Source organism: Neophocaena asiaeorientalis, unplaced genomic scaffold, assembly GCF_003031525.2.
Source record: "Neophocaena asiaeorientalis asiaeorientalis breed wild unplaced genomic scaffold, Neophocaena_asiaeorientalis_V1.1 scaffold1188, whole genome shotgun sequence".
Taxonomy (NCBI): domain Eukaryota; kingdom Metazoa; phylum Chordata; class Mammalia; order Artiodactyla; family Phocoenidae; genus Neophocaena; species Neophocaena asiaeorientalis.
In genome coordinates this window covers 37,455-62,241 of record NW_020175311.1, presented here as the reverse complement: position 1 = coordinate 62,241, position 24,787 = coordinate 37,455, and the positions used below count along the sequence as shown (strand labels likewise).

Genomic DNA, 24,787 nt, shown 5'->3' with positions numbered 1-24,787 from the left:
ATCTTTTTTTTTTTTTTTTTGCGGTACGCAGACCTCTCACTGTTGTGGCCTCGCCCGTTGTGGAGCACAGGCTCCGGACTCACAGGCCCAGTGGCCATGGCTCACGGGCCCAGCCGCTCCGCGGCATGTGGGATCTTCCCAGACTGGGGCACGAACCCGTGTCCCCTGCATCGGCAGGCGGTCTCTCAACCACTGCACCACTAGGGAAGGCCCATGATTGGGTATCTTAATGAATCTTATCTAGGAGGATAGACTAGAAGGAGGCCAATTTGTAAAGTAGCAGCTATTAGCCAGGATAGGAGGACGTCTGCTTATTTTGTGGTTTGGTCAAAGTTCATGTTTTGTCTCTTTTCAGACATGACTATGCAGTAGTCTTGCTTTTGTCACAGAGTGGCCTTGTCTGATGTTGATGGTCTGTGAAATTGGTTACGCTCATCAGGAGAACAACAAGGCCTAGCTGTGAGGGCCAGGACAGCTCCCATATGTCAGTGGCTGCTTTTCTCCTCAGAGTGATGAGTGCCAGGTCCAGCAGCCTGTAGGAGACCAAATTCCCTTTCTGCCAGGAGCCATATATAGCAGAGAAATGGTTAGATGTGTTGAACAGGAAAGATTGAGGGCTGGGTGTGGATTAAAGCATCTGGCTACCCTCTAACAGAACTTAGGAGCCTCAGTGAGAAATAGCAGTCTCCTGAGATTGTTTCCCTTTAAAAAAAATCATAAGAGTATACTTAAGCAAGGTAAGTGGATGGGAGAATATAGCAGATTATATTTTTCAAAGATGGCCAGAACAGTACCTCTCATCCCATGCTCTCTTCTATAATGTGACCTTGCCACCCTTCCATTGAGAAGTCGGGTTGACATCCCCTCTGCTTTGAATCTAGGCAGACTTTGATTGTCTAAATCAATAGAATAGGGAGAAATGAGACTCTGACTTCTGAGGCTAGGCCGTAAGAGGCAGTGTGGCTTGTGCCTTATCTGCAGGGACATTGACCTTTAGAGTCCTGAGCTGCCATGTAAGAAGTCTGACTACCCTGAGACTGCCATGCTTTGAGAAAGCCCAAGTTCATGGTGAGGCCACCTACAGGTCCTCTGGTCAGCAGTCCCAGCTGATAGCAAACATCAACCAGGAGACCTGTTAATGAAGACACATCTAGATGATTAAAGCCCCCAGCTGTTGAGCCTTCCCAGCTGAGGCTCCAGACATCACGGAGTAGAAGCAAGACATCCCTGCTGTATACTGAGTTCCTGAACAGATTCCGAGAACAAAATAAAATGATTGTTTTGCACCACTGAGTTTTGGATTGGTTTAGCACAAAGCAATAGTAACCCAAACAGAGGTAGAAATGTTGGTTAACACAAAAGAAATGGAGTGAAAGGAGCAAGGAAGGCAAGTAATTGTAAGAGGGAAAACAGGCTGGGGACAAAGCATTTCGCTTTGCTGTTGCTCCTGCTGCTGCTGAGCTCTTTGATTCCAGAGTGGACAGAAGAGGGAAGAATGGAAAGGGAAGTTATCCAGTACACTAAATGAAACTTCTGTAGATAATTGCACCTCCTTTTAAAATAAGAGCTGGACCTATTTAGTTATTTCTTTAATTGAACATCTTGATTAACAGAAGTATGTGGGGTTTTTTTTCCATAAGGAAACAAGTAGTGACCCTAATTAATAGTATTTAGTAACCAGAGGGTGAGGGACGATGCTCTCCTCTATATCATTGTATGAGGTTGGAGGAAATCACAGTGTTATTTCCAATGACATGTATAGAAGTTTTATTATTTTAATCTGGCAGAATATGGTTCACTTTTAAAGCCTCCATATGTGTCTATATTTTACACACACGAATAGCTCTTGCTGGGTAAGACATTCAATCTGTAAGTTAGAATAGAAGTCCTAGTACTATTATTGGAATTGTGTAATCAGTGAGCACTCAAAAGATATTGGTTATAAATGTTGAGTACAACCACCAACTGACCTCATGGTTATGGGCCAAGTACAGAATGTCTCAGCCTCTTGTTTCCTTGTAAAAATTCCTGTGAATTTGGTGTTTGGCTCTTTATGTGTTCCAGCCACACTGAACTCCCCCATTTGAACCTTGATCACCCCTCTCCTACTGCTGGTTCTTCTTATTCCCTCTACATTCTTCCTCAAAAAGTATTCCTGTCTGCTCACACATATCCTAATCTTTTCCAACACTCAAGGCCCAAAGTCAGTGAGCGCCACTTGTTTGGAAACCTACATCTCATGTTCTCCTCTTCATAACCTTTCCTTGTTTCTCTTTTCTGCCACCTTCAGTTTGCATTATAGTTATCTGGGCATGTGTCTGGCCCTCCTACCAGTCTGTGAGCCCCTGGAAAACAGAATCTATATTAGATTGGTTTGGGGGTTCCTCACAGCTCCAAGAGGGATGTTTTGTTCATCTTTAGGATCTGCAGAGAGGACACCTGAGCCTGGAGATGCTAATGAAGATCATATATCCAATCAGTGGCAGAGCCAGGGCCAGAACCCGGGTCTCCTAATTCACAGCTTGATGTTTTCCACTAGATGAAGGAGAAGAAGAGGAAGCGGGGGAGAGGAAAAGCAGGAGGAAGTAGTATGCTTCATGAGCGCAAACCTTTGGTATCTGTTTCATTCACTACTGCATTCCCCAGTGCCTAGAGCAGTGCCTGGCACATAGTAGGCACTCAGTAAATATTTACTGAAATAATAAGCAATTGGGGTAAATAAACATTCATGTACAAGGATGATAACAATGACCTTAGGGTGCATGGGTATTTTTTACTTATCACAAGTTCTTATCTCATGCATTGCTTTGATGCATGAAAGGAGAAACACAAAGCCAGAAAACCCCAGCTTTTCCTGCGCTTGTATTTTTCCACTGCTCTCTTGCACCACTTATCCTTCCCTGGTAGCAATTCTGAGGAATCTGAGACAGCTCCCACTGAACTCTTGCATTAATGTTCTGATAAAAGAAAAATATGATATGGTGGGCACAAAATGTCATTTTATGTAAAAACCTTGGGAAAGTTAGTATTTGTTTAAAAGGAAAAAAAAGCAGAGCTCATTACTAATGGCTGCCTTTTATTGGCCTTGCTGGGGGCATCACAGCGGGACGACGTGGCTGGAGTCTACGGTTGCCCAAGAGGTCCTGCTCTCTCAGTAGAGCTGACCCCAGGTAATGGAGGCCATAGGTGTGGCTGAAAAACAGGAAATAGGATGGATAAAACCATATACGTTTTAGCCCCTGTACTTACTGGCCTGTGGTCATCATCCCGATAACTCCTACCTCAAATCTCACTAAGGAAAATCCCATATGCTCTCCCTTCCCAATCTGAATTCTTCCTCCTTTGGCATAGTGATCTTTTGTTTCCTTGCCTTTGCTTATTTGGTTCTGAAAAAGGTATCTTTTCCTTAGCTCTACTCCAATCTTTCTTCTTCCTGATTCCCACACCCAGGGCCAAAGTGATTTTGACTAAATTTATATAGGAAAAGTATCTCCTTATCTGTGGTACCTGAAGGTACAGTTTGTAAGATTTAAAATCTGGGGCAGTGGGAGTAGGAAATACACTTTGGCCTCAGTCTAGTCCTAAGCCACATGGTTTATAAAAACCTCTCCATCTGAGGAGTTAAGTGAGCTTGCCCAGATGAAGAGCACAGACTCCGGAGGAAGACTGCCTGTGTTGCAGTTTGGGCTCCACACCCCATAGGCTTTGATGACTCTGGGCAAGGTATTAAACCTCTCTGTGTTGTAGTTTTCTTATCTGTAAAATAGAGAGTTGTTAGGGGGATTTGTAGAGTTAATATAGGTGAAGCACTTAGGATGGTGCCTGGCAAACAGTAAGTGCTGTTTATTTTATTATTTTTTTGTATTAGAGTATAGTTGATTTACAATGTTGTGTTAGTTTCAGGTATACAGAAAAGTGATTCAGTTATACATATACATATAATCCATTCTTTTTCAGGTTCTTTTCGCATATAGGTTATTACAGTATATTGAGTAGAGCTCCCTGTGCTATACAGTAGGTCCTTGTTGATTATGTACTTTATATATAGTAGTGTGTATATGTTAATCCCAAACTCCTAATATATCCCTCCCCCACCTTTCCCCTTTGGTAACCGTAAGTTTGTTTTCGAAGTCTGTGAGTCTGTTTCTGTTTTGTTTTGGGTTGTTTGTTTGTTTGGTTTTGGCTGTGCAGCGCGGCATGCAGGATCTTAGTTCCCCAACCAGGAATCGAAACCTGTGCCCCCTGCAGTGGAAGCACAGAGTCCTAACCACTGGACCACCAGGGAATTCCCTGTTTCTGTTTTGTGAATAAGTTCATTTGTATCATTTTTTTTAGATTCCACGTATAAGTGATATATGATATTTGTCTTTCTCTGACTTCACTTAGTATGATAATGTCTAGATTCATCCATGTTTAAACAGTAAGTGCTGTTTAAATGTTAAGTGTTATATCTGTCATTATTATTATTATTAAAATTATTAAAACAGACCCTTGTGTGTATGTGCCATCAGAAGCCTAAGGGGAGACGTGAGTGGCACCCCACATATGTAATAAATAGGTGTTAGAGAAGCCAAACATGCTGAACAGACCCAAAGAATTAAGGAACTATATCTAAGAGAGTATTTTCAGGAGTTTTATTTTGGTTGTTTTAATCTTTTACTAAAAACAAACCTCAGTTACAAGCCATCGCTTGTGCTTTTGGAATCATGTCTAAGACACAACTGCCTAATCTAAGATTGGGAAGATTGACACCTATGTTTTCCTCTAGTTTTATATTTTAATCTCTTACATTTAGGTCTTTGATCAATTTTGAGTTACTTTTTGCATATAACGTGAAGTAGGAGTCCAACTTCATTCTTTTGCCTGTTAATACCTAGTTGTTCCAGCACCATCTGTTGAAAAGACTATTCTTTCTTATTGAATGATCTTGGCACCCTTGTTGAAAATAAAGGTCTGAGTTTATTTCTGGACTCTCAATTCTATTCCACTGATCTGTATGTTAATCCTCCGCCAGTACCAGTCTTAATTACTATAGCTTTGGGGTAGTTTTTGAAAGCATGAATTCTGAGTCCTATTACTTACTTCTTCCTTTTTTTTTTCAAGATTGTTTTGACTGTTTGGACCCTTTGAATTTTCATGTGATTTTAGGATCATCTCATCCATTTCTGCAAGACAGCAAGGAGTTTGATAGGGATTGCATTGAATCTGTAGAACAATTTATGGAGTATTGCCGTATTAACAATATTAAGTCTTCTGATCCATGGGCACGGGATTGTTTGTATTTATTTAAACATTGTTTTGTAGTTTTCAGTATACAAGTCTTGCACTTCTTTTGTTAAATTAGTTCCTAAGTAATTTTTATGCTATTATAAACGGAATTGTTTTATTAATTTCCTGTTTGGAGTGTTCATCGCTACTGTATATAAATGTATTGGATTTTTGTATGTTGACCTGCAACCTTGCTGATTTTATTAATTATAATAGTATTTTTGTGAATCCTTTGGATTTTATATGTAAAAGATCATGCCACCTACAAATACTTCTTCCTTTCCAACATGGATGCTTTTTATATCTTTTTATCCCTTCATTGCCCTGGCTAGAACTTCCAGCACAATGTGGAATAGAAATAGCAAGAATGGAAATCCTTGCCTTGTTTCTGGTCTTGTGATGTGTCTAGGTGTGAATTCATTTGAGTTTATCTTGGAATTTGTTGAGCTTCATGGATGTATAGATTAATGTTTTTCATCAAATTTGGAGAATTTCAAGCATATTTTCTTCAAATATACTTTCTGTCCCTTTCTCTTTCTCCTCTCCTTCTGGGGCTCATTATATGTATGTTGGTATGCTCATAGGTCTCTCTGAAGCTCTGTGCATTTTTCTTCATTCTTTTTTCTTCCTGTTCCTCAGTCTGGCCAATCTCAATTGACTTGTCCTCAATTTTGATGATTCCTTTTTCTGCCAGCTCAAATCTGCTGTTGAGCCTCTCCAGTGAATATTTTATTTATTGTACTTTTCAACTCCAGAATTTCTGTTTGGCTCTTTTTAATAATTTCTGTCTCTTTATTGATATTCTCTGTATGGTGAAACATCCTTATCATACTTTAAGTCTCTGTACATGGTTTGATTTAATTAGTTCTTTCAACATACTTATAATAGGTTATATGAAGCGTTTGTCTAGTAAGTCTAATGTCTCAGCTTCCTCAGGGAGTTTCTACTGACTGATTTTTTCCTGTATTTGGGCCTTCCTTCCTCCCTCCCTCCCTCCCTCCCTTTCTCTCTCTCTCTCTCTCTTTCTTTCTTTTTCTTTCTTTTCTTTCTATCTTTCTTTCGTGTGTCTCATATTTTTTTTGTTTAAAAGTGGACATTTTGGGGGCTTCCCTGGTGGTTAAAAAAAAAAAAAAAGTGGACATTTTGAATACTGTGGCAACTCTGGAAATCACATTCACACTGCAAGGGTTTGTTGTTGTTGCTGTTTTTTGTTGTTGCTCTTTGTTTAGTGTCTCTCTTGGACTAATTCTGTAAAGTCTGTATTTCCTGTTGTGTGTAGCCACTGAAGTCTTGCCCGGTTATATCACTGTGGCTTAGTTGTCAGCTAATAATTGGTCAGAGGTTTTCTAAAGTGTCTTGAACCAGTAACCCTCCCACTTTTTGCAGAAAGGCTCTGCGTGTATTGTGGTACACCATCAGTGCTCTGGTAAGCGGTTCACAATTATGCCTTAGCCTTCACTTCCTGTTTTCACAGACTCTCAAGGTTAGCCAGAGGTGAGACATGGGAGCCTTCTAATGTCTTTCCTGGGCATGTGCACAGCCCTTAATGTGTGTGTACTTTTAGATCCTCAGGAATGTATTATAGCTTTTCAAAGACCTTTTTGGACATCTCATTCTCCAGATCTTCCTTTTAAGTTTTATGGTCAGTCTTTTGTTTTTCCCAACAGGTATCATGGCCTAGGCAGCTGTGATGTTAAACAATTGCCACTGATAATGTTTGGCAAATGCCCTGTAAATAGGGCTTTTCCCACTCTCTCACGCCCTGCTGAGTCATGTCAAATAACTACAAGCCATAGGAAAGAGGCTTTTTCAGGGAGCTGACAGATCAAATAGTCATAGTGCTCTGAGGATGGGAGTTTTTGAGGAGCTCCAGGCTGTTCTGCCCCCACCAGTGACTGTTAGGCAGCTGGCTTTCATGGCCTTTTACCATGGGTGTGAGGCTGCTGGTTTTCAAGGCTACCACTGAACAGGAGAGAGGGGGTTGAAATAGGGCAAGTTAAAAGGCCCCAAAGATCAGTGTTCTTAGCAAGAGTAAGTAGTTTTCTTGAATAAATGCTCCTCAGATTGTCTGCAAACTTTTGAATCATGTCCATAGTTCTGAAAAAGTTGATTTTAACACTTTTTGCCAGTGTTCTCATTGCTGTTTTGCAAGAATGGATCTTCAGAGGTTCCTACTGTGCCATTCTGAAAGCTCCTCCTCACAGATTTTTATTCTGTTTAGGGTACAATCAGATCTCCATCTAAAATAACAATCTTGTGTGGATATTTGGGTCAGAACTTCTTAGCAGTGGGCAGGATTTGGACTAACAGTGAAAATGCTGAAGATGGCCTCTTCCTGTGTCTTCAGGACTCTAAAAGACTGTCCTGGACTGAGGCTGGGCTACGATCATGAGTAGGACAGTGGGTGAAAACTATGGGCAGCCAGTGAGATAATGTTGTTTTTTCCCCAACTAGGTTGTTTCTTTCTGTGCTCATAGGCATCTGAAAACCTGGAGATATGTTTGAGCCAAACTTCTGCAGAGATGGGCCACCAATTCCCCTTTACTGTTCACCATATTCCCCAGAAAGTTTATTGGACTTGGACCTTTCCTTGAGAAGGAATTTGGGAGAGAATAATATTAAAAAGGGGGAAACAAACACTTACTGAATGAACCAATGAGTAGTGGGCTGGAGAGATCAGGGAAGGCTTCCTGAAGGAGGCATGGGTTTGATCTGATCCTGCAAGAATGGGTGCATGTTGGTTAGTTGAAGAAAATGTGTGGTGAGTAGGAAAGCAGTTAAATTTAATGCAACCAATTGAGATATCTGAAATTAATTCCCCTCACTGAGCCACTGTAAGAATATAACCCAGGCTTATCCCTGGGAGAAAGCCAGAGACTAGGCAATGATCAAAAAAATGGGGGAGGCAGTATATCATAATGGTCAAGAATTCAGGTTCTGATGTCAGACTGCTTAAGTTCAAATCCCAGACTTTCTGCTTATATGCTTATTAGCTGTATGATCCTGGGCAATTTAACCTCTCTGACCCTATTTATCTGTGAAATAGGGGTACCTTCCTGCCTCACAGGTTTGGTGAGAAGATTAAATGGGATAATGCATCAATAGTGCAAAATACAATGCCTTGCACAGAGTAAGTGCTCACCAAAAGACATCCATATAATTTTTTCTTCCAGTTTTGAGGTATAATTGACATACACCGCTGTATAAGTTTAAGGTATACAGTATAATGATTTGATTTAGTATATCATGACGTGATTATCACAATAAGTTTAGTGAACATCTGTCATCTCATATAGGTACAGAATTAAAGAAATAGAAAAAAACAGTTTTCTTTGTGATGAGAAGGCTTAGGATTTACTCTCTTGACAACTTTCATATATAATATACAGCAGTGTTAAATGTATTTATCATGTTGTACATTATATCCCTAAGGCAGCCAGATTTTTAATCTGAGTCCAGCCACGAATCCAGATACCAAATGCACAAAGCTGGAAACCATGTCGGTATGGTCAGAATTTAAATTGTTTCTGAATGCTTCCTGCAATTGCTTTGTTTATTTCTGTTCAGTTCACCTTTAGAATTTGGTAACATATTATTGAAAATGCCAGCATGTTTCCATATGTTAGGAAGAATTGTATGGAGTGTTTTTTGTTTTATGTTTGAGAGACAGAACATTGAACAGGGCACTGCAATAGAGGCAGGGATCCCACAGAGAGAGCCCCCAGGGCCTAGGTGAGATTCAGAGGGATGGAATCAAGTCCTTGATCAGCTTAACCTCCTGGGAGTAGATTCTACTACCTGAGCTTTTCTCTCTTTGGGTTTCAGAGGTCCAAGATTTTTATTTATTCACTCATCAAACAGGCACTGGGGAGGGTGGAGGCACAGTGGTATTTTTTTTTAACTAGAGCAGGGGCTCTGGACCCAGGTCAGGCTTGAATCTGAGCCCTAACATTTCCTAGCTCTGTGACCTTGGGCAATTTGCCTAACCTTTCTGTGCCTCTGCAGGATAATATCTGTCTCATAGAATTACTGTAAGAGTTAAATGAGTTAATACATGTGTACATAAAGGACTTAGACAAGTTCCTGGCATATAGTAAATGTTCAACAAATGTTAAATGTAACTAATTTTATAGTGGGTGGGAAGGTGATTATTTTAATTTTCTGTTTACATGTTTAACTCTGTTTATGTGCTCAATTAAACAGAATTCAACTGTTCACTCTGTATCTCCCATGCCTAGTAATTTTGTTAGGTGAATGCATGTTCACTGGTAAACAATCCTAATGTAGTGAGAGGTACTATAACAGAGCTTGAGTACAAGGCACTTTGCAGGACATGAGGGATATGATATGTTATGCTCAACTTTGAGCAATTCAGGGAACATTTGGTTGAGAGGGGCTGTTCCCTTCTAGAATTTTCAGTGCAGTCAGATCTATGAGAGCCAACAGCATCCAGGAACTAGGTAAAGTGATGCTAGAGAGTCACCAGGTGGCAGTACTGCACAGGGATTCAAGTAGAAGAGGAAAAGAGGAGCCCTTTCCAGCCAAGAGTTCATGTTTATGTCTGACGCTGTTCTTCTCTCCTCTCCACAGAAATTCAAGCCATGATTTCTTCCCCTTTGTTCTGCTGGTTTTGGAGCACTGCTATTCCTACCCAAGGCTGCTTGGGAGTCATCTGGCGCTCAAGCCGCTCTGTCTTTACCAGGCAGAGGAGAGAAACCATGCTGAGTATATTTCCAGTTCTTTGCATGTTGGGCTTCTAACTCCCACACCACCGACTTGTTTCTCCTGCTATGCCCTGGATGGAATTAAAAGAGTGAGGTGAGAAGCAAAACTAATATTTTTTGAGACAGCAGGCACTGTATCAGAAACTATATAATCACGTTGTTGAATTGCCACAGAACCCTGAGAGATTAATTTTGTAATTTATTTTGTCCATCATCTTGCTTCAGCAATTATTAACATAGGCGTGGCCAGGCTTGTTTCAGCTATACCCCCCATCCAACACCACTGGATTATTTTCAGGCAAATCCCAGATAATTTTTCACTGCATAATTTCGTTTTTAAATACTTTCTTACATTCCTCTAAAAGGTAAGGACTTTTAAACACACCACAGTATCATTATAACACTTTAAAAAAACCCAAGCAATAATATCCTAACATTATCAAATACATACCAAGTATTCAAATTTACCTAGTTGTCTCATTTTTAAAACTGTATTTGGTTCATTCAAATCTGGATTCAAACAAAGTTCATAGATTTAATTCATTTGATATATGAGCTGTGAGCCATTTTACATAGAGGGAAACTGAGGATCAGAGAGGATCATCAGTTCAGTATTCAAAAACAATTCTCTATTGAATCAGACCTGGTACCAGATGTTGGGGATACAAAGATTAGGAAGACCCAAGTCTCTGCTTCAAGGAACTCAGTCTTATGCTCCTGTAATGCTCTGTGAATATATCTATCACAAGACTTAATACACTATGTTATTAATATGTGGTTGTGTATCTGTCTTCCCAGATAGGTGGCAAATTCCTTAGAAGGCAGGGGCCAGTTCATAGTCAACATTGTAATCTGTAACATCTTACGGAAAAACCCGAACGAACTTTTTGGCCAACCCAATACTTAACGTAGTCCCTGGTACATAGTAGGTATTTAACAACTATGGGGAAAGGAATAATTTTGTCTGACTGGGCAGTGGGAACCAGTGAAGAGTTTCAGGCAGGGCAGTGACATGATAAGGTTATCACTGTAGGTAGGTGACACACGTCATCATTTGGATTGGAGGCAGAAAAGGGGCTATTGCTGAGTTCATGCTACAGAGGAGGAGTGCCAGACTAAAGCAATGGCGGTGAGTATGGAGAGGAGAAGACAGACTGGAGAGTTACTGAGGATGTGAATTTGGCAGTATTTGGTAATTTCTTAGATGTAGAGAATGAACGTTTCTGGCTTGGGTAATGGTGGTGCCACCAGTAGTTTCAGTGCAAAGAGGAGAAGCGAGTTTGGGGTGGAAGATGAGTTCCACTTTGGACATGCTAAGGTTGTGTCCATGTGATCTTCAGGAGGATGTGTGAGACCAGAGCCCAGGTCAGCGGTCAGGAGTGAAGATCAGGGGATCACAGCGTGTAGGTGGAGCTTGAAAGCCTGACAGTAGATGTCATCACTCGGGAGAGGACATGCAGTGAAACAGGGAGTGGACTAAGGAGGGAACCCTGACACTTACCAAGGGAGTGGAAAATGAGAAGCCTGTGAGAGAGATGAAAAAGGAACAGCTGGGGAGACTGGAAAAAAATCAGGACAGTGTGGTGCCACAGAAGCCAAGAGAAGAAAGAGTTCAGGAGAGAGGGAGTGGGAGTGGTTGACACTCTTGAGGCAGGTAAGGAAGTAGTGGTAGAGGATAGCTCAGTGCTACAGCCAGGGTGTGGTCGGTGGAGGAGGAGTGGCAGGTGGTGAGCCTAGAAAGGCCAGTTGGTCCCTCATCCAAAAAGGCCTTGGTCACCCAGCTGTGGAGTTAAGACTTCATTCTGTAGCTAATGGGGAGTCATCAAGAGGTTTCAAAAAGGAGTGACCTGGTCAGATCGGGGTGCTCTAGAAAAATCAGGCTGAGGCAGTGTGGAGGATGCTGTGGAGGAATAGGACTGGAGGCAGGGCTCCTTGGAGTGGAATAAAGTGGCACTTAGACAGTGGAGGTATGGACTGTCTTCCAGGACTTTTAGTAGGTAAAATTGGCAGGCATTGAAAACGGTAGCTAACACTCACTGAGCTTTTATTATGTGCCAGGCGCTACTCTCAGTGCTTATGTGAATTATCTCACGTAATTCTCACAACCAATCTATGGGGTAGATAACATTACTGACCTCATTTTATGCCTGAGGAAACTGAGGTACAGAGAGATAAAGCAATTTGTGGAGGATCACGGAGCGGGTAAACGACAGAGCCTAGATTTAAGTCCAGGTGGTTGGTTCTAACCCACTCTAACCTGTTTCACTGCATGCCACTTTTAACTTCTAGATTGTTTTGCCTTGATTAGATGTGGGGAGTGAGGGTGTTAGGATTAGTTTCAGCTGTGAGCTATCAGACATCCAAAATAACAGTGGATTAAACAGGATAGAAATTCATTTCTCTTTCATTAAAGAAAGAAATTCATTAAACCCTAGAAGGCTTAATGGCCTGTCATCTCCACAGTGTGACACTTGTCCCCATGGTACAAGATAGAGCTTTAGTCATCACGTTCATGTTCTAAGCAGCAAAATGCTGGGTAGAGAGAAGGAAAGAACAGATACTTGGGACAACTGGTAGTCTCTGCTATAAGAGAAGTTCCAGAACTCTGCCATGGGTGATTGCAAGGAGGATGGGGTTACCAGGAGTTGAGGTAGAGAATACAGGAAACCTGTTGGACCTTTATTATTTTTGTTTGTTTACCCAGGGTCTTTCCCTTCCCTTGGAAACAAAACCCTATTTTTTCAGGGGGAGTGCTGCTCCTCTCCTGTCCAGCCATGGAGTTCTAGTTGGTGTTTCCAGTCCAAGTACCCTATCATCTCCCCAGTCTCAGTTGATTTGATTGGTTGGCATATGGGCGTGTGATCTAGATCAGAACAATCAGAATCCTTCGCTTCAATTTTTTTTAAACCAACTTAAATGGGGGAAAGTATTGTGTCCCACTTTTGTGGCACAGCTTGGAGATGTGTGGCGAGGACCTGTTGGTGGCCCTTTTACAACTCCAGGGAGGAAGCTTGTCTGAGAAAATGCAGTCAGCATGCAGGATGAGCTGTAAATTCCTATTAGTGTTCAAGTCTCTGGTCTTGTCCTTGAGGCCCATCCACATCCTTGCCCTTTGTATGATTATGTGAGACTTCCAATAAATTCCTTCTTGTGTTCAAGTCAAAGTTGTGTTTCTGTCACTTGCAACCAATAAAGTCCTGATTAAAGCTGTATTCTAAAAGTTAATTCTGGAATCAATGTAGATGTGCTTAGGGTTTGTGTGTGTGTGGGGGGGGGTCATAGTAAATAGTAACCAGAAGCAGAAAGATAATTTATGAGACTGTTTTAATAGTCTACATGAGAAGCAATGAGAATCTGAACTAAGGGGATGTCAGTGGGTACTGTAGCTCCTGGCCAGTCTTGCCATGTCTCTTCTACACCTTGAATCAGTTGCCCATATCTACATATTGATCATCTCTACCTGGATGGAATGCAACAGGTTGCTGTTCATTTTGAGCATGTTTTCCTCTGTATCCTTGGACGTAGGTATAATAGCTGCTTAAAAACTCCTCTCTGTTAATTCCAACATCTACGTCATCTTGGGGGCTAGTCTTCATTGATTACCTTTTTTCTTCAGTATGGGTCACATTTTTCTGTTTCCGATATGCCCAGTCATTTGGATTTGTCAGAGGACATGTTGTAGAGAATCTGGATTCCATTGTGTCCCTCTGAAGAGTATTGATTTTTTTGTTTTAGCAGGTGGTCAACTTGACAGAACTCAAACTCCATACTCAATTTCCCCTGCAGTAAGTACCAGCTGAAATTTCTATTTAGTTCTTTTAGTTTTATCTGAGCTATTTGGAGACTGCCCTGTGCGTGCATGGTTCAGAGTTGGCCAGAGAGTTGGACAGAGTTTATACACAGAATTTAGGGCTCCACCTGTCAAGATCTCTCCATTCCAGTATTTTACCTCCATAGGCTCCAGCTGCTGAAATCCTGAATTCTGTCTTCTGGTAAAGACTCAGTTTTACCACCTATCCGGTGAATGATTGGGGCCTGCTCTGTGGCTAAAAGCCTTAAAAATTGGGAATCTCACCTAGATCTAATCCTATCCTTTAACTGTAGTTTCTTTTCCAGTTTCTGCATGCTTCAGGTTGTTTGTCAGTACTTTCAGGTAGTTGTTTTTAAATATTTTGTCCAGAGTATATTGTTATATCTGAAGGAAAGGTGGCTTGATAGAAGCTACTCGGTCATTTACTGGAAGCCAGAACCTGCCTGGTCACTATTGTATAACCTGTGGCCAATGTATCAAGACTCTTCTAGTCAGGTAATAAGAAATTATACCCAGATTATAACCAGATTTTAGCTCTCAATGATGTGACTTGAAAAAGGCAGTTTTATAACCAGATAAGCTAAATGTGATGAAGTTTCAGGATGACAGGTTTGGAGGTATGAGAAGCTTGATAAGCCCCCACCTGGGCTTTCCCATGAGCTAAAATGAGTTCACTCTGGACAGGCAGGGTCCTGCTGCCACAAACCTGAGTGCCTGTTTCCATAAGGAGATACACTTTTTAAATATCCCCTGTCCTGATATCTCTTAGTCACCTCATCTTTAAAAAAAATTATCTGAGTTTATTGTAATAAATGTAACTTCTATATAACTCATAGATCAGAATGAGAGGCCAAGGCCCCTACCCAGTCCTCTGCCAGATCTAGTATCTGGGATGGAGAAGAGTGGATAAATTGCAAAACTTTTTAGCAGGTTGAATGGTTGGGGATTGGTGACAAAGTATATGAGGTGGAATTAGAGGGTAGAGTTAAGGATGACTTCCAAATTTCTGCCTTGGGCATCTGGAAGGATGGTCAATACAAAATAGAGGATGTAAGAAAGAGAGCAAGTTTAAGGGGGAAGATTAATTCAGCTTTGGCCATGTTTGAGGTACCTGTGGGACATCCAGTCAGAGTACATCTGAGTCTGAGGATTGGAGAGAGATCTGGGATGGAGATGTATAATGGAGAATCTCCAGTGGATAAGTGATAGATGAAGCCATAGGTCTAGATAATGTAACCAAATAGCATGTACAGGGTGAGAAGAGAACTGATAACGAAGCCCAGTAGTTAAGGGGAGAGCATAAGAAATGAGTCACTTTAGGAAACTGAGAAACAGAAAAATTAAAGACAAACAAGGAAAGGTGGTATACAAAAGTCAGGGGAGGAGAATTTCATGAAGGAGTTAATGGTCAGTAGGGTCCAGTTCAGCAGAAAAAGCAAGCAAAGCAAGTACTGAAAAACAGGCATTGGGTTTAACAACTAAGAGGTCTTTACCTCAGAAATTGCAATTTCGGTGGAGTGGCAAGGAGTGTTGCCAGATTGCAGTTTGAGGAGTGCACGGGTGTGGTAGACTTTAACATGTGTTTTCTGTTAACCATTCCTTCCAGTAATCATACTCTTGTATAGTCCCCTAGTCTTGAATCTGGTAAAGTCTCTAAATAAGTTTAACTGATAGAATGCAGGGAAGTGATGGTGCTTGACTTATGAGAGTAGGTCATAAGAAGCCTTGTAACTTTTGCCTTGGTCTTTTGGAGCTCCGAGCAATCATTTAAGAAGTCTGATCACCTTACTAGAGAGACCACATGGAAAAATTGTGAGACGACATGGAGAGAGAGAGAGAAGTCCAGCTGCACCCAGGGTTCCAGAAATCCCCACCAAGACGTCAAGCATAAAGGAAACCAGAACCATCTTGGCTCCACCAGATCAACCTAGCCACCAGCTGGATGCCGCTGAGTGGCTCCAGTAGATGCCACGTGGGGCAGAAAAACTGTCCAGTAAGCCTTGCCCAAATTTCTCACCCACCCATTCATTGCAATAATAAAATGATTATTGTTTTCAGTCCCAAGTTTGCGGGTGGTTTATTACACAGCAATGTATAACTGGAACGTTGGGCATTGAAGTAATAGAGATTGTAAATGCATGTTATACTTCCAATAAGCTTGGAAAGGGAAAGATCAGATGGCAGCTGGAAGGTCTCATAAGATTGTGGTAGGATTTTTTTAAAGATAGTAGGGACTTGAGAATGTTTACAGCTAATGGGGCAGGAGCTAGGAGACAGAGAAGGTTGAAGATACAGAAGAGAGAGGTGATGACTGAGGCATGAGATTTCTGAGAAAGGAAGGGATGAGATCCAAAACTCCAATAGAGGAGCTGATGTTAGACATAAGGGTAGTGGGGCACTTCAATCTCTAAAATAGGAGATGTATTCCCTCCTCTGGATCTTTAAAAATCTCAGGCTTTCCCAGGTACTGGACATAAGAGAGTATATGAAGGTTGGTTGGACAGTAATGGATCTCGCAAGAATTGGTTGACTGTGGTACTTTCTTTTGCTTACTCACTTTACCTAGACCAGGAAGTGACTAGAATTCATATCCTTAGTTCTATTTTTCCTGTTAACAAAGAGTTTATTCTGTGTACTGAGAATGTTGGGAGCAGGAATAGGTATTGGACTTGAGGATAGTGATGAAGATTTGGAAGAGCTATTGTGAGAAGTGAGAGCAGGAACTGACTGAAGTTTTGTGGGAGGATTTCCAGGTGGTATTGGATTGAAAAACCACCAAAATGAGAGTGTACTGATCATTATACCCATGATATTTTCATTATCAGTTCTTAGAACACATGGCATAAGATAGAAAAGACAATCTTTGTTTGGATTCAGAGCTGATATCTTGGGGGCAAGATTTGATGAGAATATTGGTCAGAGAGGTAGAAGCGATTGATTGTGAGATATAGAGTAAAAAACAAGGAAATGGGAAGCCATGCTGGGAGGAAAATGGATGGATCAAGGAAGTCTTGATAAGGTTGAAGAGTTAGTGCAGTGGGGATAAGAGAGAGAATGAGCTGGAGAGACAGGAGTAAACTAAAGTTCACTGTTTAAAGAATTCTAGGTGATCACAAAGTTCAGGGTATGACCATGAAAGAAGGTCATTGGAGACAAGATGATCAAGGGAGTGACAGGCCAGGGTGTTGGATGAGTAAAAACATGGAACTTGAAATTACTTTAGGTAATGGAAAAACTTAGGGGTGGAAAAGAAGAAATTAATTGGGATGCCATAACCCTCAATGAATATAAGGGAGTGAACAGAGTTCAGAAGCTGACACAGCAAGAAGGCTGTGATGTACCTTACAGAGAAAATGCATGCATTGGATAAGCTTCATTCAGGCATGAGTTAGTGATGTTGACTGTGAGTTCAATTTATTGATTTAACAATACGGTACATCCAGAAAAGGGAGGAGGAAATTTGCTGACCTATATGTGACGCCACTCCAGAAATCACTAAAATACCATTTGTGTGCGATGAAGCTACGGCAAAGATGGAAAAGCAGCTAAATTTGTAGGTTCATAAGATGACAGCCAAACTTTACAAAGCATAGTAAACAACATTTTTGTGAGGCTGAGAGCCAAAGAAATTTAAGGTCATGTTACCTGGGTCAGGAAAATGTTAGACCCTTCTTGGTATTATAAAGAAACAGTGCAGGGACTTCCCTGGTGACACAGTGGTTAGGAACCCACCTGCCAATGCAGGGTACACGGGCTCGAGACCTGGTCCGGGAAGATCCCACATGCTGCGGAGCAGCTAAGCTCCTGTGCCCCAACTACTGAGCCTGTGCTCTAGAGCCCGTGAGCCACAAATACTGAGCCCGTGTGCCACAACTACCGAAGCCCACGTGCCTAGAGCCCGTGCTCCACCACAAGAGAAGCCGCTGCAATGAGAAGACCGTGCACTGCAATGAAGAGTAGCCCCCACTTGTCGCAACTAGAGAAAGCCCACGTGCAGCAACGAAGATCCAATGCAGTGATAAATTAATTAATTAATTAATTATTTTTAAAAACAGTGCATATAATTATTTTAAGAAATATAAAATAAGGTGTCTTTAAACAGAAACACAAGTGAAACAAGGTTATATGTTGATTGGTTGATGAGAATGTGACCAGGGGCTTGCAGGAACCTTACCCTGTCTGTCTGCTAGGAGCAGTGACTCAGCATTTGCTAGTTCACTGCTCAAGGTAATTTTATTGAACATGACTACCATGTATAACAAGAATTGACGTGTATATGTGTATGTGTGTGTGTTGGAGTATTTTAATCCAAATTTCAGGCATCCTAACATTTCCTTTGTAAATATTTCAGTATGTATCTCCAGCACAGTGGTTCTCCAAGTGTGATGTGGTCTAGGGACCCTGAAGACACCTGACACCTGAGACGCATTCAAAGTTCTGGGAAATCCTCCTTTTTCCCACTACATATCTCCATAAGGTTGGATTTTCTTCATACACATCAACCAAAATAACCACAATCATATCACAATGATGAAGCAAATATGAGAGTCTAGCTGTCTTGTATTATGGCAGACATTACAGGGATTTTCAAAAATATAAAATATTTCTAAATTAGTTTTTGTTTTGGAAAATAGTTATTTTAATAAAATATGTTGCTTATGTTAACATGTGGGTTTATTATTATTTAATGAATTACTAAATGTTTTTAGATATTTTCAGTTTTGATTTTGAATATAGTAAATATTGGTAGATCTATAACCGATATAAGCAAAAGTCTTTAGGGTCTAAAAACATAGTAGTGATCTTTTTTTTTTTTAGTAGGATCTTTTTTTACCATGTGCATGTAATTTTATTTTAAACTGTATTATAAAAAAGCTGTCAGAATTTTAAAAAGAAGCACTAGTGCACTTCCTTTGAGCACATGTTTGCAAAACTTGCCAAAAGGAAAAGGAATTTTTAAACTACTCCAGCTATGCATGAAAAGGAACTAGCACAGAATGATTCTAGTAATTAAAGTCACCAAGGCTACTTTTTGAAACTCTGGAAATCCCACAGTAGCTTTTTAAAAAAACCTTTTTGTTTTTATTTGTTTTTTTAAAACATTTTAATGCTACATTTTATATACTTTTATTTATTATTATTATTTCCTGGCCGCGAGGCATGTGGGATCTTAGTTCCCTGACCAAGGATTGAACCCACGCCCCCTGCATTGGAAGCCTGGAGTCTTAACCACTGGACCACCAGCGAAGTTCCCCTTTTTGTTTTCAAATAATTATGGCCTCACAGGAAGTTGCAGAAGCAGTGCTGAGAGGCCCAAGTGCCTGTCACCAAGCTTCCCCCAATGACAGTATCTTATGTAATTACCATAAAATATCAAGTCCAGGAAATTGATATTGGTACAGTATTGTTAACTGGACTACAGACCATATTCAGTTGTCATCACTTTTTACACACATTCATTTTCATGAGTGCATGTAGCTCTATACAGTTTTACCCCACGTATAGATTTGTGTAACAACCACCACAGTCAAGATATAAAACTGTTCAGGGCTTCCCTGGTGGCGCAATGGTTGAGAGTCCGTCTGCAGATGCAGGGGGCACGGGTTCGTGTCCCGGTCCGGGAAGATCCCACATGCCGCGGAGCGGCTGGGCCCGGGAGCCACGGCCGCTGAGCCTGCGCGTCCGAAGCCTGTGCTCCACAATGGGAGAGGCCACAACAGTGAGAGGCCCGCGTACCTCAAAAAAAAAAAGATCTTGGGGGGGAGCTGTGAGACAGGTGTCATGGAAACCAAGGAAAGATAGTATCTAGAAGGAGGGAGATAATGCAAAAGAAGGTCATTCAATGGCTAGTTTCTCCTGACAAAAGACTCATTTCATCTCTTAGCGTCTAATGAGACTGAAGGGAAAAAGGAAGGGAGAAAACCCATAATCTTAAATGAAGGCTATCAGACACAAAATTATTTAAAAGCTTTCTTTTGGCTATAACCCTCAGACTGATCTGAATGCCCAGGTCTCCCATCTCTTCCAAATAGGGAAAACACATACTTCCCAAATAAGGAAAAGCCAATGTCACACAAAGTGAAATAAAATATCGGGTATGCATCATTTTGGTGAAATAAAAATTTAGACAACTTCAAGTTTATATGACATAGAGAAGGACTGGGGGCGGGAAGAAAAAGGAATGAATTAGAGGATTTCAAAGCAGTGGTCTATACTGAACCCCCGAGCTAACTCCAGTGAAAAGGAAGGCCCTGGTAGGTGTAGCATTTATTTATTTTTCTTTTTACTCTACCTGGTCCCAGAAAGAAATTATGACAGCATAAACTTTATTTGGGTAAATCATTCAACAAGTGTTTATAGAGTAAAATTGAGAAAAGGTGAGCAGAAAGAGTAATATTTTAATCTAGGATAAATGAGTGGGCAGATTCCCTCCAAGGGTAGATTTGGAGAAGGATACAAAGGAGGCTACAAACCTGCAAGAGTCAGAGAATGTTGGGCGCCCCTGTGGCTTTGCGGGCCTGACTGGAGCTACCTCCTGCCCAGGGAGGTGGGAGGGGTCCCCTTTGGCTCCAGAGAGATGGAGGTGGCTGCCAGGGGCCCAGAAGTGCCCCAGAGGGATGCAAGGAGTGGGCCTCTTGAGCCTTTGCTCCTGGCCAGTTCTCAGCTAAAGGGTCCAAGGCAGAGGAACTCTCCCAGCCTCCTTCTGGCCATGAGGATTAAGGAGCTGAGGCTTAAGGCACACCTGGACTGCTGGGGGTGGGGGAGGGGTGGAGGCAGAGCACAGGAGACTGTGCTCCACCCCCTCCACCTAGAGAGACTGTGGCTGAGGTGGATTGTAAGGTCAGTTGTGGAGTCATGGACAGAGCAGGAGGAAGAACCAGGGAGGAGCTTAAGGGGGGCGATGCTGGAAGGAGAAGCGCTTCAAGGCAGGTTCTGAGTGTGGCAGCCCAGGGAAGCCTGCAGTGGGCTTCTTGCAGTGCCTGGCTCCTAGCCCTCCCTCAGTGCCTCAGCCTGGGGGACCCCCCCTTTGTTTCTATTGAACAGGCTAGCGTAATTAGAGCCTCAACACCCCTCTCCTCTTGGGACCACACAGCCCAGGGTTCTGTGTGAAACTTCTGGGTCTGCAGTTCCTACCAGGCTTCCTGTCGATCTAGATGTGAGTCCCCTGCCCGACCATCATGCCCTGTCCCCCTCTCCCCGCCTCCCCTACCCACACAGCTTCCTGTTCCTCTCCTCCACACACCATCCCCCGCACAGCACACCCTGTCCTCTCACCCCTAGTCCTTTCCTAACAAACTCCCTCAGGTCTGCATTCATTTCACTCCACACCCTGACTTAAATGAAATCATCCCCCTACCAACCTTGTCCTGTTCACAAGGATAGGAACTGATGATATATCTACAAAGAACATGGGACCCTCAAGGACTGAGGTCATTTCAGTCATTTTTAAAAATCATCTCCAATCTGAAGCCATGAGATGGGGCAGGATCAGGTGTCCAGGAAGGTGTCTCCCCTATTAATGCCCTCAGTTCTGAAAGGCTATGTGGGCTTTCTGGCTTTCTAATTCCCCTGTTTTCACATGCCCTGGCATCCAGATTGCTTTTCATCTTTCCCTGGTGATTTCCATTTCTTAGGTCAGAGGGAGGTTAGCTGGGAGTCCTTGGGCTTCTGGTGTCCCCTAGCTTGTAGCTAGGGTAAGCTTGGGCCGTGCCAAGCCTCCTGGTACTGAACTCTCATAAGTATCTGCTTTCTATGTAATTGGAGAGGAGCCAGAGGGTAGTGTCAACCCAAAGGACAGTCTTGTTGTTGCCACCAGGTGGTGTCCAGAAGCAGTAGTAGCAGCAATCTAGGGAATCTGCACAGGGAAGGGAGAGCCACCCCTTTCCAAAGTGAACAGGAATGGAGCCCCTGAAATACCCATTTCTCATTTTTGCTCCCACCCTTGTCCTGTCATCAGATTTCTCAAGATGCATTAGCTAAGAAAGCATTGGGGCATTATTAACTAGTGGGTGCAAATTTGACTCTGTGATATAGGAGAAAGGTCAGTTGTGATAAGGTACTCTTTGGGAGATAGCTCCTTTCAGCTTCTCTTTTCCTCATCTTAAAATGAGGTTGATAAACCACCACTTCACAGTATGAGCTTCCCCCATTTATAGTTTCTATATGTAGTTTTCTTATTATTTTCCTTCTATGTTCCTAAAAGTAATATCACACACGGAGACAGTAAACTTGATGATTATATATATTAATTGACATAAAAATCCACAACATACATTGCTTGGTGAAAAAATACACAGAATAGAAAAGCACTTACATTTGATCACTTTTATCTATTATCTATCTTGGTACACAGGAATAGGGAAATATCGAGAAGGACATTTATCCAAGGACTGACAATGGTTATACAAGGATGGAGAGTTTCAGGTAATTTTTACTTTAGTTTTGTATTTTCATTCATTTTTTGAAGGTTTAACAATGACTTATACTCCTTTCACAAAAAGAATAAAGTCATCAAGGAAATAGACACACACACAGAATAGATCCTTAGGCAGATGGAGGGGGGAGCAGGGACAGAGGTCAGGCTGTCCTCTCCATTTTGCTGGTATTCACAACCTCTTCTTCCCCAATGAAAGTCACTTTGTGGATTAATTCATGCACCTAGAATCCTCCCCCACCCGCTCCCCTGTTTTCCCCATCACCAGTCTCTGAATACAGTTAAGGGTTCACTTAGGGCAGGGTCTAGCTCCTTATTGTGGCTCAGAGAGGTCACTGTGTTCACCAGGGACCTCTTTCGACTTCTTCTCCTCTGTATGTGTCAGATCCTGCAGGGTGATGATCACATTCTCAAACACCTGGGCCTTGTTGCTCTCATTGTCACAGGTTTCCTTTGAGTGGCCCTCCTCACCACAGTATGAACAGCGGACTGTATATTTTCTCTTCCTGCCTCTACGTATAACTCCAGGACCATCATTCTTATATGCAGAACCACCACTGGTAGAAGGAGATTGAGCCTGAGAACTGTTTAGGGAGTTGATGACCAGTATTTGAGCCTGAAGTCTGGCCCTGACTCTGAGGGGAGGGGCACCTATGGATGTAAGTGGAGGGTTCTGAGACTCCACCAGGATCACATACTCATCTGAGTCATTGAGGGTATCATCTACCTCTATCACGTCACAATCAGCAGTGCTGATGGCTATTGGCTGGGGGCCCTGAAATGCCACAGGGCTTGCTGCCCTCTCCATGATTAGCTCAGATCTTTTGGGCCGCTTCCGGTTCATAAAAGTGTCATCCCAATCCTCTTCCTCCCTTATCATCTTGATTAACTCCAGGAAATTGGGAAGCCACTCCAGATCATTTGCATACATCCTGAGAAGATGCTTCAGCCTGAAGCGCAGGTCCCCATTCAACTCAGCCCCTAAAAGGAGCTGATGCAGGCGAGTCTGATTTGTATCTTTCTCAGCTATGATCCCTGCCTGAATAGCATTCTGGAGCTGCATCTCTAAACGGATCACATAAAGGGAGGTTTTCTCCCCTTGTGCCTGCAAAGTGTTAAAAAATTTACCATGGGCAGTGACACTGTTTTCAGAATCCCCAAACACCAATTTCATGGTGCGCAAGAAATCTGCCACACTTAGGTTGGGGTTGGCCACCTGCAGCAAACGCATGACCTCCCGCGCGGGGCCCCTAAGGGTTTTCATCAAGCGCTTGAGTTTTTCCTCCTCAGACATATTCCAATCCGGCAGGGCCCCATTGACTTGGATCAGCCAGTTTTCAAAGGTTTCTTCCCCTTGGGCTGGCACCACCCTCCCCGAGAACAACTTCATGTTTCTTTCTGCCATATTGACCCTTAAAGGACCAAGACTCCTCCCTAGGGACTTCAATATGGAATGGGCCCAAGGTGGCAAGGGTGTGTTCTGCCGCCAGCCATTACCCACACGTGCAATGATGCTAGCCATGATGGACGATGATCGTCTATCTGAATATAACAAAATGCTCAGGCTTTTTAGAAAAGCCTAATCTGCAGGAGAAATCCCCAAAGCAAAGTTTCTGGGCTCTGCCTTCCTTCTATCTCAGTAGGAACTGTAAAGAAAAGGGGGTGGGAAAGGTCAGTAAGGTAGTAGACTGCAGGAAAGCAGTCTGTGGTCGCTTTCTTCACCTTCCTGAACGCCCTGAGTACATTTTCCATTTGTCCACTGCCTGGAAAATATCCTGCAGGAAACTGGCAATTACAACCTTCAGGAGCTAATGGGTATCCCCGTGCTAGCAGGGTGCTTTTCAGAGCTACAACCATCCCCTCCTGCCAGGCCTCCAGGTGGGAGAGCAACTGTTGCTTAGAATTCTAGGTGAAATAGTCAGTGTGTGGAGCCGATATTGGGCTCTCAAAATAGAGTGCAACGGTCTAAGTCTCACAGATTTGTGGTAGCAAGTAAGATCTCCATTAAATTCATGGTCTCACGTCTCAACCACATCCCCTTCTCAAAGTTTGCCCTGTTATTTCTCAAGATTCTTTTATGAGCTCAGAAACAAGTGCGCGCCTTTATTTCACGTTCAGTCTCTGCAACAGGTGCCTCCGTGAGAAAGCTCGATTCCGAGGTAGGTCTACCTCTGTCCATATGAGGTTGCAGATCCCAGTCCTCAGGACCATCACGGAGGGCAGGGCAGGGAAGGGAAGAAGCAGTCTCACCCCTCATCCTGCTCCCTCGACCCCTCCTCCGCTGTAGCCAGACGGAAAATTCCCTCTCCCACCTTGTGAATACAAGCCAAAGCGACTTCCCCACACCCCACTCGGGGAAATCATTGGCCTACCATTTCCGCAATCAGCCGCACAGAATTCAAGTCCGGATTCGGCTTTGATGGCCTGCCACGGAGAAAGGGAATGGGAGTTGGCCACGCACACCCACATATCCCTCACCAGGAAGGGACCAGGAGATGCAAAGAGGGTTCAAGGCAGACAGCTTGCGATTCCCCCCACCCTTCCCGCCCC

The 24,787-nt window shown here is 42.6% G+C and overlaps 1 protein-coding gene and 1 long non-coding RNA gene across 6 annotated transcripts in view; one reads left to right on the top strand and one right to left on the bottom strand.

The window, feature by feature from the left end:
* The window catches only part of LOC112413502 (uncharacterized), a 20,430-nt gene extending 4,570 nt beyond the window's left edge, over window positions 1-15,860 (top strand). For both annotated transcript variants that reach the window (XR_003005984.1, XR_003005985.1), the window contains exons 2-4: window positions 9,859-10,086; window positions 13,728-13,777; window positions 15,557-15,860. This is a non-coding gene — a long non-coding RNA (uncharacterized LOC112413502). The remainder of the gene's footprint in view (window positions 1-9,858; window positions 10,087-13,727; window positions 13,778-15,556) is intronic.
* A 6,257-nt stretch (window positions 15,861-22,117) lies between these two features.
* Window positions 22,118-24,787, bottom strand: part of LOC112413503 (zinc finger CCHC domain-containing protein 18-like) — a 3,652-nt gene continuing 982 nt past the window's right edge. Inside the window, exons 2-3 of one of the 4 annotated variants that reach the window (XM_024765460.1) lie at window positions 24,610-24,661; window positions 22,404-24,437 (exon numbers count right to left, since the gene is read on the bottom strand). In XM_024765460.1, the coding sequence (XP_024621228.1) occupies window positions 22,551-23,759 (1,209 nt within the window). In that variant the 5' untranslated portion in view covers window positions 23,760-24,437; window positions 24,610-24,661 and the 3' untranslated portion in view covers window positions 22,404-22,550. Of the gene's footprint in view, window positions 24,662-24,787 lie in introns of all 4 variants that reach the window. The other 3 variants (XM_024765461.1, XM_024765462.1, XM_024765459.1) reach the window with 3 other exon arrangements.